We start from the raw sequence: 17997 nt of genomic DNA, 5'->3' as shown, positions 1-17997 counted from the left end.
CACCCTTAGTGCACTTGTTTTGTACCTATGACCCTCACTCCCATCCCTGTTTTGATTTTGTCGTCCCAAGCAATCAATGATGTGCCCTTAGTTGCCTCCATCACCCCTCTACTTGGTGGGCATTGTCCCATGTTACAGTATGGCATCTCCAAAGTCTTGATCTTCCTGTGAGGTGGCTGAAAAACAGGCTCTGTTTACACAAGCAAAACTACATGGCAGGCAAAAGCAGCTGAGATACTTTATGAGAGAGCCTTCTGTTCTGCATCTGATTCACAGAGGCGAAAACCTTCACTTTTTTCTGATCCTAGGGAAACAAAAAACTTTCTTACATGGATACCATCTGAAGAAGACAAATTTATAGAATAATCTGAGCTGTAAAAAAAAAGGGGGGGGGGAGGGAAGGTTTTGGAATTGTTAAGAACTATTTTTTAGTGAGTAGCAGTCATATGATTTTTGTTAATGTCTTTATCTTTATTGTCACTAAGTGGTAGAGCACTTCAGGTTACATCTGCCCAAATCTTCCTGGCAGACATAATATGTCATATAATAAATATTCTGCTAGCTAGTATTTCTTGTACACTTTATTTTGTTTTTCTTTTGTGTTTTTTCCTCTCCCCTTTCATGACCTTTCAAAGAGTGTGCTTGGGAATATATGTTGTTATGAGCTTTAAATATATGGGAGAATGTTGATATTACAAACTATGGCAAATAGGCAGATAATTGTTGTATTTTTGATTTAAGGAAAATGGCAAATTGCCAGCTATATAAAAGTTGAACAGAAGATATAGTTACTGAGAAGGGCCTGTTCTATTAAGTGTGTATCTTGGAATGTTAATTAAAAAGAGAAAAGTATTGTCTTTTCTTAAGAAAAGAGATGGCTGCTCTGTTTCTTGGAGCAAAGCAATGTCTATCAGTAGAGGAATCTTGAAATTAGAGCACGGTTGGGTGGGATTATCAGTTTTTAATAGTGTGTATAAAACACAAAGTCACATCAAGTTTCTATTTTACTGCATAAAAAATTATACCCCCACTTCATTGAAATAGCTGATGGTCCAGGGGGTAGATTTGTTCTTGCAAATGTTAAAATTATGGATTCCAGTTTTACCTTTAGATGTTTCTAAAGTCCCAATGCAGACAATCCAACATTTTATCTTTTTAATTTTTTTTGGTAAAGCTCTATGATATGGGGACATATTTTAGTCTTGCCCCAAAATATACAAAGGAGTCTTTGATCCTGTCATTGATAGGTCTCTTACCCTCCTATCCATGAAATCTACTTCTGGGAAGTCATTAACAGTTATATGATGGACCTTGGTTTCGTAAATACTTGGCAAACAGTGAATCCAACAATGAAGGATTCCCCCCTTCCCCACAATATCTCATTCAGTATATTCGAGAATTGACTACTTTTTTAATCTCAGAGCATAAATGATTCTATTTTCAGTGCCTCTATAGCTATTTTGGACCATGCTGATGTGGAGCATCAGCTCTTCCTTGCAGAAAGACTGGCTGTAAATAATTACTGTCAATTCAACATCTCCCTGTTAAATGATTATAAATTTGAAGTATTCATTTGAAAGGAGTTCAAAAATTTGATTGAGGTTAATCAACCTACTGATTCCTCCACCTTGCTGTTACAGGAAACTGCTGAAGTCTTTTTACAAGAATGTATAATATTATATGCTTATGCAAAAAAAGAAAAAAACATAGATACAGAAATAGATACTTAAATAATAATAAGTGATGATTATGTCATGAATCCTTTGCCAGATAAACTATGCATTCTTACCAATATGAGGTATGAGTTGAATAAATTACTGCCCCAGAAGGTGGAATATGCTTTATATAGAACATACCAGGATTATTGAGAATTGGGGGAGGGGGAGAGATGCAATAATTTTACTAACATATAAACTAAAGAGTAAATCCAATCATAATAAAATATTAGCTATAAGAAACTCTCTGAGGAATATCCATATAACACAGAGACAAATCAGCCACAAGTAGTCAATCCTCTTCCAATTTGCATAGTGAGAATCAGTATGTTACTAGTGAAATAACAGATGTGTTCCTGTACTTTATATCCACACAATGAATTTCAGAGATGGAGAAGGAAACTTGAAATGCTTTTATAATTAGATAAAATAACTTTGGCCTTAAAAGGACATGAACAATAATATAACTCTGGGCAGTGATGGATTTCCTGTGGAGTTTTTTAGAAAATGTAAAGATATACATATAGTAATTGAGGTAACAATACATAATGGCTGCTTGCAGATGTTAAAAAAAAAACAAAACACACTTTACTGGAAGAAGCAGCATGTTACTTCGACCCAGCTCTGCAGGGTCTGTATAGATCAGGTGCTTCAGTGGGGCTCTTTGGTGCTTTTATCTAAAGTTGAATCAATCAGCTATTAGATAAAAGCACCAAAAAAGCCCCACTAAATCACCTGATTTATACAGAAATTGGGCAAGCCCAGTCCAACTAACACGCTGCCTCTTCTGGGCATGCTGTGCTCAGTGGGGGAGCTCATGGAGTTTATAGTAAAGCACCATTTGTTTGGGTTTTTTTAACCTCTGTGGGCAGCCATAGGTAATAAAAACCAAAGTGTATTGGATGCAGAGTGGCCTTTGACAGTCAGAAATGTGTTTAGAACTACAACACAGTGAGCCTAACTTCTGTTCCTGGAAACCTGGTAGAAACAAATCTAAAAAAAAAACCAACCTGTTCAACACATGAATAAACATGACTTGCATGGGAAGAATCACCACAGCTTTGTTAAAATGAAATCATGCCTCACCAACCTACTACAGTTCTTCAATTGTGTGAATAAGCAGGTGGATCAGGGCAATCCAGCTGACAGTTTATTTGGACTTCAAAAACCCCTTAACAAGGTCCCCTGTCAGAGGTTCTTCATTAAGTTAGGTATCATGGGATTACAAGGAACGTCCTTTCATGGATTAAAATTGGCTCAGAGATAGAAAAGAAAGAGCGAGTATAAATGGTCAGCTTTTAGGATGGAAAGAAATAAACAGTGGGGTCTCACAGAGATCTGTGTTGGGACCAGTGGTCTTTAACATATTCATAAATAACCTGGAAAATAGGCTGAATAGCAAGGTGGCCACATTTTTCAATGTGGCAAATACCAAGGCAGACTGTGAGGAATTACAGAAGGATCTGACATGATGGAATGAATGGGCAACTAAATGGCAGATGCGATGGGCTCTACACTAGCTGTCAACGCATAAGAAAGAGCCAGTAGTCATTGTGGATAGTTCTCTAAAACCACCAGCTCAGTGATCACCAGCCATTAAAAAGGCAAACAAAATGTTAGGGATTATTAAGAAGGGAATTGTGAACAAAACTGAAGATACCATTGTGCCCCTTTCAAAATCCATAAATAAATCCAGTGTGTCCACACCATGAATACATTGCCCAGTTCTGGTCACCTCATCTCAGGAAGAATATAGAAGAACTAGAGAATGTATGGAAAAGGGCAACGAGGATGAATAGCAGTATGGAAGGACTTCCATATGAGGAGAGACTCAAGAGGATAGTCCTATTCAGTTTAGAAAAGACATGCTTGAGGGGGGACACGATAAGGGTTTACAAAATACCAAATGGTGAAGAGAAAGAGAATAGGGATTTATTATTTACTCTGCCTTGCAATATAAAAACTGGAGGCCACAAAATGAAACTAGTAGGCAGTAAGTTTAAAACAAACAAAAGGAAATTATTTTCACACCGCATATAATTAAAGTGTGGAACTCAATGCTACCAGGTGTTGTGGCTGACAGTTTAACTAGATTGTAAAAGAGATTGGACAAATGTTGGAGAAAAGGGGCATCAGTAGCTATTGAGCATGGGAGTTAAGGATATAGCCTCTGAATTAGAACTGCGTAGACCTTAAATGCTGGAGACTGCAAGTGAGAGAGGAACAGTGGGGAAAAATTAAACCCAGGTCAGACCCAGTTCACTCTCCCTTTCAGCATTCACTCTCTGCTGCTGGTTGACACAGAATGCTGGGTAAGATGGACCCATGGTCTGACCTAATAAATGGCAATTCTTATGTTCCTGTGCCAGCAAGGTTGCTCCAAGGTCATCCATTTGTGGCTATCCTTCAAATCTTGGTTTCTGACAAACTTGGGAGCAGCTTCTTAGGAGGACCCTGAAATGGCCTCACCATCACATTTCCAGGTTTGGAGTGTGCTGGAAAGAGTAGGTGAGCTGGGTGTGCTTGGGAGGCACCTTAACTTCATGGTATAGGCATACCAGCTACCCTTTTGATCTCAGCTCCAAAGATCACTAATTATGCGGAGTAGATGGCTCAGAAATAGCTCCAAGCTACTTGGATAGTTCTGATTACACTCCCTCCTCCCCCTTCCCTCACGGTTCTCCAGTATTTACAAGACACAGAAGAAGAATAGTCCTGGATGTACACTAAGGTCTGCTATGAGCCATCTTCTCTGCATAATTGCTGATCTCTGCTGTAGCCAGTGGCTACAAGGAGCAGGGTTTATTTTGTCAGCATCAGATGTTATAAACAGGTACCATGAAACTGCTTTATTCATGCTCTTTAATGCTAAAGGAAGCTTGCTCCTTTCTTCTTCCTGTAGACTTCCTCCATAAGCATCAGCATTCAGAAGTAGAGAGTAAATTTGTCCTGAAAAACTGTTTCTTTTGATATATACAAGGGGATTTACCCAGCAAACAGTTTTCCATGTAACCTATTTAAGAATTTTCAGTACTTAGGTCTCTAGAGATGAAGGATTAGGGCATTAATATATTGTCCCCCTAAACCACTTGTGTTAACCAATATTGTATCTTGCATTGCAGTACTTTCTTTTCTGTTCAAGTACCATTTAAAAAACACCAGTTAGTAACAACAGTCTCCTTTAGCCAAATAAATCAACATTTTGTGCAGTTTTAGCAGTAGATGCAAATTGAGAATGTTTTCCATTTAACACTTTAAAATAAATTAAACTTTAAATTAAGTAAATTAACCTCTTTGCAATGTAGGCTTCTGGCTATACCTGTTCCTAATGTGATTCTATAATTTAGTTCAGAAGATTGTGTAAAATATGGTAACCTTTAGAATGATGCATCTATTCTGTTGCTCAAATAGGGCGCATCCAGATGAGTGCACACGTGTCTCTTCCAGCATCTCAAACCCCTTTGAGATGCTGCAAGAGGCATGCGTGGGAACCAAAAACATTGCCCATGCTGCAAATTTGCAGCACAGGGGCAAAATTAGATCCCTGGATATCCAGGGGTAAAAAAAAACACCCATTCCACAGAACAGCGGGAGAAGGCACGGTCCTAGACTGTACTTAGAGGCAACATGGGAGTCGGTCCTCCAGGAGAGATGTTCTGGTTTCTGGCCAGAGCATCTCTGTGGTGCTCCTGCTGCCCCGGGCACTGTCAAAAGTAAGTTAAGGATGTGGGATCCCTGTGCGCCACTCTTGGTCCTGCCACCATGGAACTGGCCCGGCCTGGCAGCGTGAGCACCCCCAGTGCTGGCGCGACCTGGCTCAGTGCGACACGTGGTCCCTGCAATTGGTGCCAGCCCTGGCTCTAAGCCACTGCGGCTGCTCTGGACCTTGGGGGGCTGGCAGGCTCTGAGCACTGCATTCCTGCTGCTGCTGCAGGGGGTAAGTTGTGGGCCCCATGGGAGAGGGGCTGTGTCCCTGCAGGGTGGCTCAGATCCTGCAGGGGAAAGGCGCTGTGACCCTCCAGGGATAAGCTGGGGCCCTGAAGGGGGGGCAGTCCCTGTGCTGTGTGGGGAGGCTGCATCCTGTGGGAGTCAGGGGACCCACCCTGCCTTACCAGCCCCCCCAAAAGGTCTCCCATGCCCACAGTCCACCTGCAATCACCCCACACCCACCTACTCACCAACCCACATCCCTCCATACACCCACGCACCTTACCCCACACCCCTTCCCTCCCTCTTCCTGCAAACCCCACATCACTCTATCACACACCCATCATGTGCAAAGAAAACCAAAAGCACACATCAACACATATAGATATTTACAATTTATTTTAACATTATGATAGAGACACTGGTAGGCTTCCAAATTGCTTTAACGTTGTAAATATATCAATAAAACATTGCCCAACTGATTGATTCCTCTCTCTCTCTATATATATATATGTATATATGTAGAGTGGTGTTTTGTTCTAATTGTGGAAGAACATGGATTTTGGGGTGTTTTTAAAAATGTATTTGGGATGCTGTTGCAGCAATCCAACTGGTACAAGGGGTAGTGTCCCCAGATACCATTTGGCTGGGCTCCAGAAGCTTCTGTCTATTTGTGTTATCCAAATGCCATGGCCCAAGGCCCACCCAACTAACTAGTGCCCCTACGGTGTGAAGCCAATGAATGAATAACACAACTAATTCCTTGGGACAACTAAAGCAAAAACAGGATAGGAGTGATGTGGGGGGTCAAAGGTTCAAAATATGAAAGTAATTTCTCCAGAAGGGGACAACAAGCAGAGCCCCCTGAGCCACACCCACCAGTTGTTAAAGGCATCCAAGGAGCACCACCCACTGGTGCTACACCCAAAATCATGCATGGATGAGTGAGAGAAAAGTGGCCCCACAGTCTCCAGGCACATTCCTGGCCAGAGCTTCTTTTCTGGTCAAGTACAGGGCCCACTTGGCCAGGGCCAGGAGGAGGTTGACAAGGAGGTCCTGGGACTTGGTGGAGCTGCAGATCAGGTGATCAAAAACAAAAACGTGGGGAGTGAAATTCAACCAGAACCTCAGGAGGAGGTTCTGGAGGTGGAGGGGCTGCAGCTTGGTGCACTTGAGGGTCATGTGTGCCAGGGCCTCCCTCTGCCCTCAGAAGGGGCAGGAGACCAGGGTGTCTGTGAAGCTTACCACATACATGCCCCTGGCAACAGCTCCAGGGAGGAGTCACTAGCTGAGGTCCCCAGTGGCTCATGGGATGAGGCTGGAGTACAGACTCAGCCACTGGGGTGCCGCAGCCACGCCCTCGCCAAGCAGATCCTGCCACTTGGTCCCCAGAAGCTCTTCAGTTCCTGCCACTTGGTCCCCAGAAGCTCCTGAGACTGAGTAGCCCTAAGCTGCTTGCTAGGGCAGGGTTTTATATTGCTGGGCCCAGCACAGGTGCTGGCCCCAGGCTCTAGCTCCCCCTGGCTGCAAATCTGGGAGGAGCCAGGCAGGGTTATTTTGCCCCAAGTGATACAATTTGCTTCACACCAAAGTGCATATCCGGGTATGTGTGCTGAGGCAAAATGCCCTGGCTCAAATTTGCACTGCTTCTATTTGAGCTGCTGTAACTATACGTGCCTGCATGTCTGGATGCACCCTTATTGTACGGCTGTCATTGGGAAGATGAAATATGTTTAAATAAACACAAATAGAAGTGGTCAAAAAGCAAGACACATCACATTAAAATATATTATTTGATCTTAGAAAATTAAATAATCTAGTATTAGGATCCTAGACAATTTTCCAAATCATATATTAGTAATGTAAGATGAATGGATATATTTATTTCATCAAATTCTTTCTCTTTCATTTTCAGTTGTCTAACAAAAAGCCTTTTTCTCCAAAGCACTGAGCTTGTTTGTTTTTATTGCACAGAGTTTAACCCCATCTTCAGAAGAGGAGGAAAGAGCTTTCAGGCACAAGGCTATTGATTTATATATATATATATATATATATAAAGTGGGTATAAAAATTAAATTTGACACTAGATGATCAAAATAAACAAAAAGTAGATGCCAGTACATTCTAAACAAATCTTTAATCTTTTCAATGATGAACAATATCAGAATGTTATTAATCTTAAATATATATACAGTTAGAAATATAAATGGCTATTATATATCTATATATCCTTGTGATACAGGGTTCAGGTAGAAGTGCGTCTCCCCACTGTAACTGAGAATGCTTTGCAGGAAGTGTTCTGAGTTACAATGATGTCCTGGAATAAACAGACCCCCTGTTGGTTCCAGGGGAGAGAAAAATCTAGCTCCTGGCTGTGAGCCTGCAGCTGGTTTCCCATGGCAATGGCCCCTCCTCTCTCCCAGCCTGTCCCTTTTCCGAATGGGAGGGGGAAAGGGAGCAGACTGAACTCATTCTAGAGGTTCTCTTCCCAGCTCTGGAGGGGCTGAAAAACACCCAAAATGAACCCCCTCCACTCTCTTTCTCCCCTCCCATTCTGAAAACAGCTTGAAGTTGGCATTCAGTGCAGACAGAAGTTACAGAAGATGCTCTGTTTTGAAATGTCTTAATCTGACCTCTCATGTAATGATGAGTCAGATTTTCACCCTATCAGCCATTTTTGAAGGTGCAGCCATGCACTTGTATTTGGTCTCAGCTATAAACTGCTTTCTGTGGCCAGATTGTGTTAAATTGTCACTTCTGTCTGTGCCCACAGAGAAGAGAACAGCATCCATTTACATGGCATTTTTTTACCATGTCAGATTCTGCAGTTTTCTTTTCGCTTAGCCATAAATACTAATTTGATTTTTCCTAATTTATAAGCAGACTTTTTCCTTTAATGACCTGTTTAATATTTGATCTAACTCTTCAATTTATTTTTAAAGAAAAGTGTCAGTGGAAAAATACTGTGAAAATATCCATCTTTGTAACAAAGTTATTAATTATTAGAGATTGGGTTAACTGGTTAAAATGGAATAAGAATCTTACTGGCCATTCACTTAGAACTCAAATTAAACTTTTTTGACAAGTATGTGATCTTTTAAGGAAAATATCTAGGAGCCAAACCTCCAGCAACCAACATGTCTTTTCTTTAGAAGCTAGTCCTTCCCTAGAAACGATCATGGTTCTTTGCTCTTGGTCCCTGTGGAGGTGTGGAACCATTTCTCAGAGACAGAACTGGATAGACTTCTGTAATTTATTATTCTGCAGCAAAAGCCAGTGACTCCTATCTCTACTGGCATGCTGCACTTAAAAATGTAAACAGGAATCCTAGAGGGGAGAGCAGGATGCCTATAGGTGTTCTTTGTTCCTAACATATACAGATAGCTTATGTAAAGAGAACTAAATAAAGACAAAATAGCTTATTACTTGTGACTATTAATTTAGAACTTATTGAAAATGCATGGATGAATTCACAGCAAACTTTAGGTTTTTGCTGAAAAATCAACGTTTTGCTAGAAATTAAAATGGTTTTATTTATTGGCTGATTGTATTTTTCTCCACTGAAACTTACATATTTATCACAGCTTTTCAATAAAAAATGAAAACTTATCTGAAGACAGAATTACTTATTTTAAAATGTTTTGTCAAAACCTGACTATTCCTGAACAATGGCTTTAATAGTAATCTTTCAGTCAAACCCATTAGTGCTTTGTATACATTTCAGAGTTTATAAATGCAAGAAATACTCTAGGACCAACATTTTCAGAAATATTCATTTATTCTGTTGCCTTGGGGTATGGGTACTAATAACAAATACCTGAATACCCCAAAACCGGGTTGGCCTCAAAAACTAATGAGAGGTCTCTGAAAGAGAATGCAAAGTTGAAAGTGATTAAAGGTGAGTGTTAAGTTCAGAAACAGCTGGAAACTATGGGTTCTCAAAAGCTTTAATAATGGCATACAGAATAACTCATTCCGGTTATTCAAATCCTGAAACAAATAAAAATGAATGGACACTTCTGAAAATTTGTCTACTGTTTATGCGTGTGTGTGCGTGTGTGTGTGTTCAAAATTGTGCTTGTTTATTTCTTTAGTTGTTTTAAATTTCTGGGCATTAAAAAGGTCCCTTCTATGGGCTTTTGATGGTATGCTCACGCTCGTAAGCTAGTTCTAAGAATTTTGGATTTTGGATTTCTTAAGCCTCTTCCATGGATAAATGGAAGTCATCAGTTTTTAGTGCAGTTAATCCTGATTTTGGCATAAACAGTAACATTTCTTTAAAGTAAAAAATACATATTGAACCTGCAGAATGTCCTCTGATAATAAGGTATGGGTGGATGCATTAGTAAATTAATTGACTAAATCATTTATCCTAAAAATGTCAAGTTTTAGTTATACATTTAATTGTACTTTTCCTTTCCAATATAATTGTACTCTATTTTATTTATGTATTTATTTTAGGCACAGAAGGGGCAGTGTTTGGGCACTCTGTGGAGACACCCCATATCAGAGCAGAACCTTCCCAAGACCTCAAGTAGGTGTTTATTCAGAGTTGTTTTAAATTTATTTTTCCTGAAATCAACTAAGAAGTTTTGATTTTTCTTTTTTATTGATAATCTATGCAATTTACTCTAATGACCCTTTCCTGATATATTTAAAACACTAATCAATTTTTATTAGAACTAAATCTGTCACAGTTGGACACAAATATTGTTATAATGAAGCAATGTAAAGCTTCTCCCTTTTATAAGACATCTTTCTCCAGTACTGAACAAATGTTATTCTTTGAAAGTTCAGGTTTCACGCACCTTCCTTACATTTTCAAGCTGTCAGATTTTTTATGAAGTCCTATTTCATACAATGCTGTCTATTAGCATGAAGGTCATTTCTTGTTTGTTTATGAAATATTCTAGGAGATATAAGTCAAAATGTCAACAAAAAGTAAGAAGTATACCATTTGTCCTTCAAACAGAATTTCTGCATTGTTTTTAAAGGCTTTTCCCTTCTTCAAAAATTTATTTTCAAGCTAAGTGAGTCTACCTCTTTAAAAGTACTCAAAGACATCTTGAGGTTGTTGTAAATTTACACAAACACATAGGCATAAGTAAATAGTAAAAGGTCAAAAACTAAAGGTAAAGCAACTAAGGGACCCAGAAAAAGACAATCTAGAGTGACTTAAAATGGAAGCCTTCTCATAAAGTTTAAATGCAATTGCACTGCTGACATTAATCAGTAGTTCACACTTCGTGTCAGAGAGAGGGGATTTATATGAGAAATAATGGCTGCATACTGAAGGGGCTTTCTGAACTTTCTATGCTGTACTTATATCAGAGAGTTTGCTTCAGCTCTACCTTGCCTCCTGAAAATTATAAACCTTCATAATTGCCCTACCTATCAGTTTTCATAGTGACTTATTGTACTCTAATGAGGATCCTTTCTTCATATTTTAAAGGTCCTGGGATCCATCAACAAGCACCAATCTCATTGAGGCCCACAGGTTTGCCCATGTGTAATAGATTGCAAGAATAGGTCCATTTCCTCCCTCTTTCTCAGAAAAAAATGAGAGGTCTAGTGAAATTTGTCCACTTAGACATAATATTTTGAACTTAATATAGTGTTGAATTGATGTTGTAACCATGGTGGTTCAGAAAATATATGGCAAGAATTTGTGTAGCTGATATCTTTTATTGGACCAACCGCATGTTTGGGATAGACTTAGGCAAGCCTTTGAGTATCACGCCACTCTAACTCGATTCCAGCCATACAGTTGGTCTAATAAAAGCTATCACCCATTTAATGTAATACTTTTGCAGATTCCAAATGGGTCCATTTTTATATTCCTCTGCTGTCATAACTTTTCATAAGACATGTTGTTACTATCTCCAAAAGTAACAAGATGGTAGGGTTAATAATTGCACAGAGGGCACCTGAGGTTAAGGAGAAAAAACAAGAAAAGGCTGTTGTTTCAAAAGTCAGAAGCAGCAACAACTGTTCATGCAAGAAAAGGTGAATTTATACATTATACTTAAACCATACTAAATTTATGAAATATTAAGCTGTGTTAAAGTTAGTGTGCTATAAGTAGGGATCTACCTAAATCACACTGGAAGTGTGCTGCCCAGTGACTCTTTTAATCTTGCTCTTTTCACCACATCCACCTCCCCCCTTCCCTGCTGATTAGTGGAGGGGCTCAGGCCACCCCATTGCTCTCCACTCGCTCCTGATGGGCCAGGAGGCAAAAAACATGGTTTTAAATATGCCACAGTTGTTACCTCCCAGCTGATCAGCAGCAAGCAGCAGGGCTACTGGGGCTAATCTACTAATCAGTGTAGAGGGACAGGTGTGCATTAAAAAAAACAATATTAAGGACCTTCTGTGCAGTGAACTTTCAACATGATTAGTGTAGATCCCTAGGTATGAGCAGTCGCAAATTAAGGGATAATACCATGGATCACCTGCACAGCTCTGACTTGCCACTAGAGGGATGGCAGGCAGAGAAGTGGCTAGAAGCTGGGGCAGCTGGGCTCTATCCTTAGTTGGAGAGGGGAGTTTGGGAGAAGTGAACCTTAGTATTCTGTAGAACTGCACATTACTTGCTTTATCTCTGTGGACAAGACTGAAGTACCCCAACACAAGCCAGGCCAAGAGTTAACCTCTCCTGAAGTGATATAGCTTTGAGACACTTAGCCCACATCCAGATGAGCGCAGATGTTTGTTTCTCTGGGAACAAGTAGTAGGCACACCTGGTGGCACTGCTACTCGTCCCTGGGGAACAGCCATGCCACACACGCTCTGGCATGTGGCAGGTTACCCTGAGTGAGGTAGGAAAGGCTGAGACTAGCAACTGTGCTGGTCCTAGCAGCCTTGCCTGGGGTTCTGGGGGTCTGCCAGGAATGTATCCACAGTAGGAAGCCTGAGTGGCAGCCAAAGCATGTCTCAGGCTGGTTTTGGTCAGCATGAGCTATTGCTGCATGCGCTCCCATGTTTTTTTTTGTCATAGGTTTTTTTGACCCTGGGATCTCCCAGTCTGTGGTACTACATACCCACATCCACACTCGTCTGGACATGGCCTTAGAGGGCAGTTAGCATGAGTTACTTGAGCTGTTTCACCGATAGGGCAGTGCCAACTGCTGCACTGCCGGAGGAGGTGGCAAAATCAGATACCAACTGCAGTGGCAGGTTTTTGTTGTTGTTATCCACCCCGCCACACCTTTTCCCACAAAGAAAATGCCCATAGTTGCTTCTTTTGTTGTCTCACCCTTTAAATTTATGATACTGGCTATGATCTTAAGAGTTATTTCAAATTAAGCTAAAATTTCCCTATTGCCGTGTGTATGTCCCAGGGTATGCTTATTTCTTGTCCTTTATTTGCCACCGCATGCTATTTCAGACTGGTTTTTATTGATCCTAATCCTTTTTTTTAATATCTCTTTTTCCCGTGCTTCTCCCTTTTATTGAATATCGCTAAACCTACCTTTAGGTAATGTCTTGTCACATGGACTACAATTACTGGGATTTTGCCAACAGTCCTCAGCTAGCCTTCCTGCGTTTGGGTTCCTGCATTTGACAAGACTCCATGAAACTAAAACAAAATTTGCCACAAATTTTCAATGAAGTAACATAACCTAGCAATAATTTTTTTTTCCATTTATTAAATATGTTCCGTAATATATTAGTTACCCTAAAAGTTCACTGTTGTCTATTTAATTCAGCTTTAAATGTACTCATTTTTAAAATATCTCCCTTCATTTAAGCCTTTATAGAATCATAACAATAATAATATGGGCAGAGATTTCTCAGGTTTGGTATCAGTCAATAATGGACCTTTCAAAATATTTTGTACAAAATCTTTGCTGTTTTGATTTAAATAACTTTAAATAATTGTGCTTTTGATTGGTGTTTTCAAACAGCAGAAGGGAAATTAGAACAGTTTCTTAGGCTTCCTTGAATATCCTTATCATCATGCAAAACTTTTTTAGCTTAATTAATTCAAATGGCCTTTTTTTAAAACTGCGTTTGTATGTGACTTGTACATGAGGGGGAAGTGCAGGTTTGCTTAGTTTAAAGCTACTGTTAAAATAAGGGAGTTACTGTAAAAATGATTCATTGTTTCCCAATCCTTCCCAACCAAACCTATTACCTGATGTCCCCTAGTTTTCCTTTGTCAGCGTCACAGCGGCCTCAGAAGGCCTATTAGGTTAATTTGTAATTCGTTTAGAACCCACAGTTTCACTTGTGGATATTGTGTGGATTTGCACCCCAAAATACAGTTCCTTTGATGGGACTCAGGAAATGTGAAATTGATAGTTAGTATGAAATGTTAGAAAGTCTTCTGGCCATGCCAGCTGAATAATAGGATCATCATTAAAGATGGACATTTTCCAATGGATACATTTGATTGTGCAATCTGAACCTATATTACAAACAAATATAAAAGATACATAAAAAATGCTGAGGACAAGGATGAAAGACCATTTTTTTTTTTTTACTTTAGATAGATAGAATTGGTATCAAAGAGTTTTTTACAGTCAAACTAATCCTTTCAAATTTGGATTTTTTTAAAGTTAATAATATGTTATACTGTATTCCATGGGAGGAGGGGGGGAATTGGACAAAATACTAAATCCTGACCTTGTATACACAGTGGAATCACCAATTAAAAAAAAAAAATAAGGCCAAATTCTGAACATCTTGATTACAAGAGATGAAGATGAATAACAATTTTTTTTCTGTGGACCCAGGTTTCAACAGAAAGTTCAAAAAATTTCAACAGTTGGATTTTTGGTATAGGTGAAAAAATCAGATCTTGATCACAGTAAATAATGCCATTCCCTCCAGCATCTGGGAAAGTTTGATTTAAACATTCCCCCCTGCACCCCTCCCCCCCAGTATTTGTTATGAAAATAAAAAATTAAAAAACACTGTAAACAAAAAACACATACACAACTTGGTATGACTTTTTTTTTCTCTGTCTTTTTTCTCTCTGTCTTTCTAACTCTTTTTTTTTTTTTTGCTGTCATTTTCAAATCTAACCAGCCAGCCCTTCCTAGTATAAAATGCTTTCCTACAATCCTTTGGGAAAGCTGGTAAACCCCTTCAGATCAAATTAAAAAAAGAATTCAATCTAACTTTCATTAGCTGGAGCAAGCAGAAAACAAGAATTATGCCTTAGAATTGGTAAAATGAATTACATTTTAATAATTTAATCTTCTGATTTATCTTGCTACCTTTTCTGATAAACCTGCAGTTAAGAAACTAAATTGCCAAAATGATAGGCCACAAAATATTGGTTTTAAAGATAATGCGTTTCAAACATGGTATGTTAATCGGTAATATCTATGCACATAAAAGGCAGACAGTGGTTATATACTGATTGCTATGCCCTGAATCACCTCCTTAATAAGGGGGTAAATTAGTTTGTTGTTGTGTTCTACCTCTGGGAAGAACTAGAAGATCAAATTTAATAGCTTTTTTCAGTGTCAAGCTTAGTATGCCATTTACTATCAGATAATCCTGGAAAAAATACTAGGCATAATGAAATGGAAATTGATCAGGCAGCAAGGAAATGGCATACAATGTAGTTTGTAGGATTCCATTTTAAGTCTGAAGATGCACAAATCTTGCATAATGATTTTTTTTTCCTGCAAAGCTAAAACTATGACTCTTCTAAGAGGCATTTTCTGCCAAAGTTGCCAGAGGTAGTTTGCTAAGATGCTTCTGCATCCTATCTTTAAACGTCAGAGGCCAAAGAAGAGGTCACACAGAAATTTTGCAATTAAAGTGTTAGATGTTTAGAGAAGACAGTATGAGAGGTAGTTTTAAGTTTTCAGGGTACCAATTGACTTCTCTTCATGGTTTTAACCCAGGAAACATTAATAAACAAATCAAGAGAAGGGAAATTGTGTGTTGTAACCTGAGGCCATCCAAGCCCATGCTATTTTTAAGGTTTAAGGGTTTTAAGCTTCCCATTATCTGTCCTTTAAGTCATGACTTAAGGGGTCCTAGTGACTCTGATTTCTTTTGTCACAAATTGTCTTAATTCTTAAGGTGAGTCCACTGTTAATATATTCAGTATTTAAACTGAAATTCTCTTATGTTCTTATACATGCTTTTTCTCCCTGAAATTCTTATAGGAGGTAAAAATTAGAAAAAAAGGGAAATATATATTTTTTCCAAAATTCATGCTGATTTAGATTGTGATAAATATATGAAAACCAAATAAGGAAAAGTTCTTCACCCATGTACCCAAAAAGAACAAGGACACTATACAGTGAGAGAGGGACATAGGTTAAAGATTATCTAGGAAATGGCACTAAACAAAATTAACACATTGCCTTAGCTTTCAATAAGGGCTACAGTAATTGCCATGACAACAATAGCAAGATGGTTAATAGGACTGAAATGGAAATGAAAATGACAACATCCAGGGTAAAAACTAAATTCAAAACTTTTATACACCAAGGCAGGGAGAGTATGTAATTTCCATTCCAACAGTTTGAAAGGACCAGCAAATGGTATTGCAGAAGCTATAGCAAATATTCTTTTTAGGGCAATTACATTGGAAAGCTGTAGTGCATTATTATGGGTGGTAGTATGTGTAGTTGCCCATCCTTAAAAAAATGGGCAAAAAAGATATCCAGGCAACTGTGGGCATTTGTACACACCATGGCATTTGATTCTCATTAATTTACCTCACCTTAAATTTTAAACTGGTTTATTTTGGTGCATCGTGTTTGTGTTTACAAACCATGGGCTTTTGAACAAATTATGTCTCATGTGTAATTCCCAGCAAATTCCAGCAGGGGGAGCCAAATATCAATCTAGTTTGGATCACCCTGCCCCTGCTGCCACCAGCGGAGTAAAGCAAAATCCCTGACATTTGGTCAGGCTAGGGTGGGGGGGCAGAGGGGATGAAGGCTGTGGCTGCTACAGGGCAGGAGAGGTGGGGATTGCCCTGAGGCCAGTGGAGAACTCTACGGCCAGCCATGCAGCACAGGGTTTTCCCTCTTTTGGCCTCCTGTGCTATGTCTGGCCAAGCTTTTTTAAATTTCACCCCCACCCCCGGCTTGTTTTTAATATGGCCACCCCTAGGTAAAACTACAGTTCCCAGAATAGCTAGCAGCAGCTATGTTGAAAATGGAACCCAAAATACTGCTAAGTAGAACTACAATTCCAAGAATACAATACTTTTCTCTGCTGGTGGGACCAGGCGGAGGGCAATTAGAGGCTGCAGGGGGCACAAAGTGTTGGGAGTGAGGGGCACTGGTAGGGCTGGGCTTGGGGCTGTGACTTGCCATTAATGGGCAACAGAATGGGCAAAAGCAGGGCACCAGCATGTCACTGCCCTCCCCACCATCATCCTCTTTTGGGTGGGGTGGGCGGGGTGCGGGGTAAGGGCAAGGGGAAGAATATCTCTCAGCCTCTCTTGCTCTCAGGAGAACAAAACAGATAGAGCTGGGCCTGAAAAGGGTGATGATTGCCCTCTCTGAAATGTAAAGGATGCCTTCCCTGCTTTGCTAGTCAGACCTGAGATCCTACTCCTGTCATTGTCTAAAGTAATTTGTATCACCACAGCCTCACAGGAGACCTGAGGGTCCATATCAGTTAAGAACTGCCCAGAGGAGTTTTCCATTTATTGATTCCTCTGTGAAATCCTATGAAATATGAACTTTCATTTCTATCCAGAACTTTTATAATCTTTTTTCTGATGCCTAATGAAGGGTTTTTGTTCCTGAAAGCTTGCAATTCAATAATTTTTTTTTTCTTGCAAAAATATTGTTGGTCTACTGTTTGGCCAATAAATCCAAGCTTGGGAAAGAGAGAGATAAAATTACTATAAATACCAGGTAAAACACTGACCTAATTTAATTCTACTGTGTAAATGAGAATGTGCCCTTGATAAACACTATGTGTTAGGATTAACAAATACCTATCTTATGTCACAACCTGTTCATGATAAGAGGAAATATTTTTTTTAATTAAATCTTCTAAGTATGGGCCTTATAGATGTGGAAAAATGCAACAGGGAGTTATTTTCAATTCTCACATGGCTATAAGAAAACCCCTAGCAAACAGCCAGGAGTTCTCTCTGTTTATTTTATTTTAGTTACATGCAGTATTCTTTTGAGGGTTTTGGGGTTTTTTTTGCAAAAAAACCCTTGTTGGTCTAATAAAAGATATCATCTCTACTATGAGTCCTGGTTGTTTTACCTAAGTAGGCAAGGTTCTTTGAGTAGATGTGATATCTTTTATTAGACCAACTGAGTAGTTGGAAAAAAAGTTAGTGGCAAGCTTTCAGGTACAGTCAGAGTCTCTGCTGGTCTGAGACTCCAAGGAATGATAGAAGCTAAAAGTA

The 17997-nt window shown here is 39.4% G+C and overlaps 1 protein-coding gene across 1 annotated transcript in view; it reads left to right on the top strand.

The window, feature by feature from the left end:
* The window catches only part of SGCZ (sarcoglycan zeta), a 613727-nt gene that overhangs the window by 553743 nt on the left and 41987 nt on the right, over nt 1-17997 (top strand). The window contains exon 5 of the mRNA XM_019526556.1: nt 10104-10176. Within this exon, the coding sequence (XP_019382101.1) occupies nt 10104-10176 (73 nt within the window). The remainder of the gene's footprint in view (nt 1-10103; nt 10177-17997) is intronic.

Source organism: Gavialis gangeticus, unplaced genomic scaffold (genome assembly GCF_001723915.1).
Source record: "Gavialis gangeticus isolate Ggan-Ray unplaced genomic scaffold, GavGan_comp1, whole genome shotgun sequence".
In the NCBI taxonomy this organism is placed as follows: domain Eukaryota; kingdom Metazoa; phylum Chordata; order Crocodylia; family Gavialidae; genus Gavialis; species Gavialis gangeticus.
The sequence above is the reverse complement of the archived record's forward strand: the minus strand, read 5'-3'. Positions and strand labels throughout refer to the sequence as shown.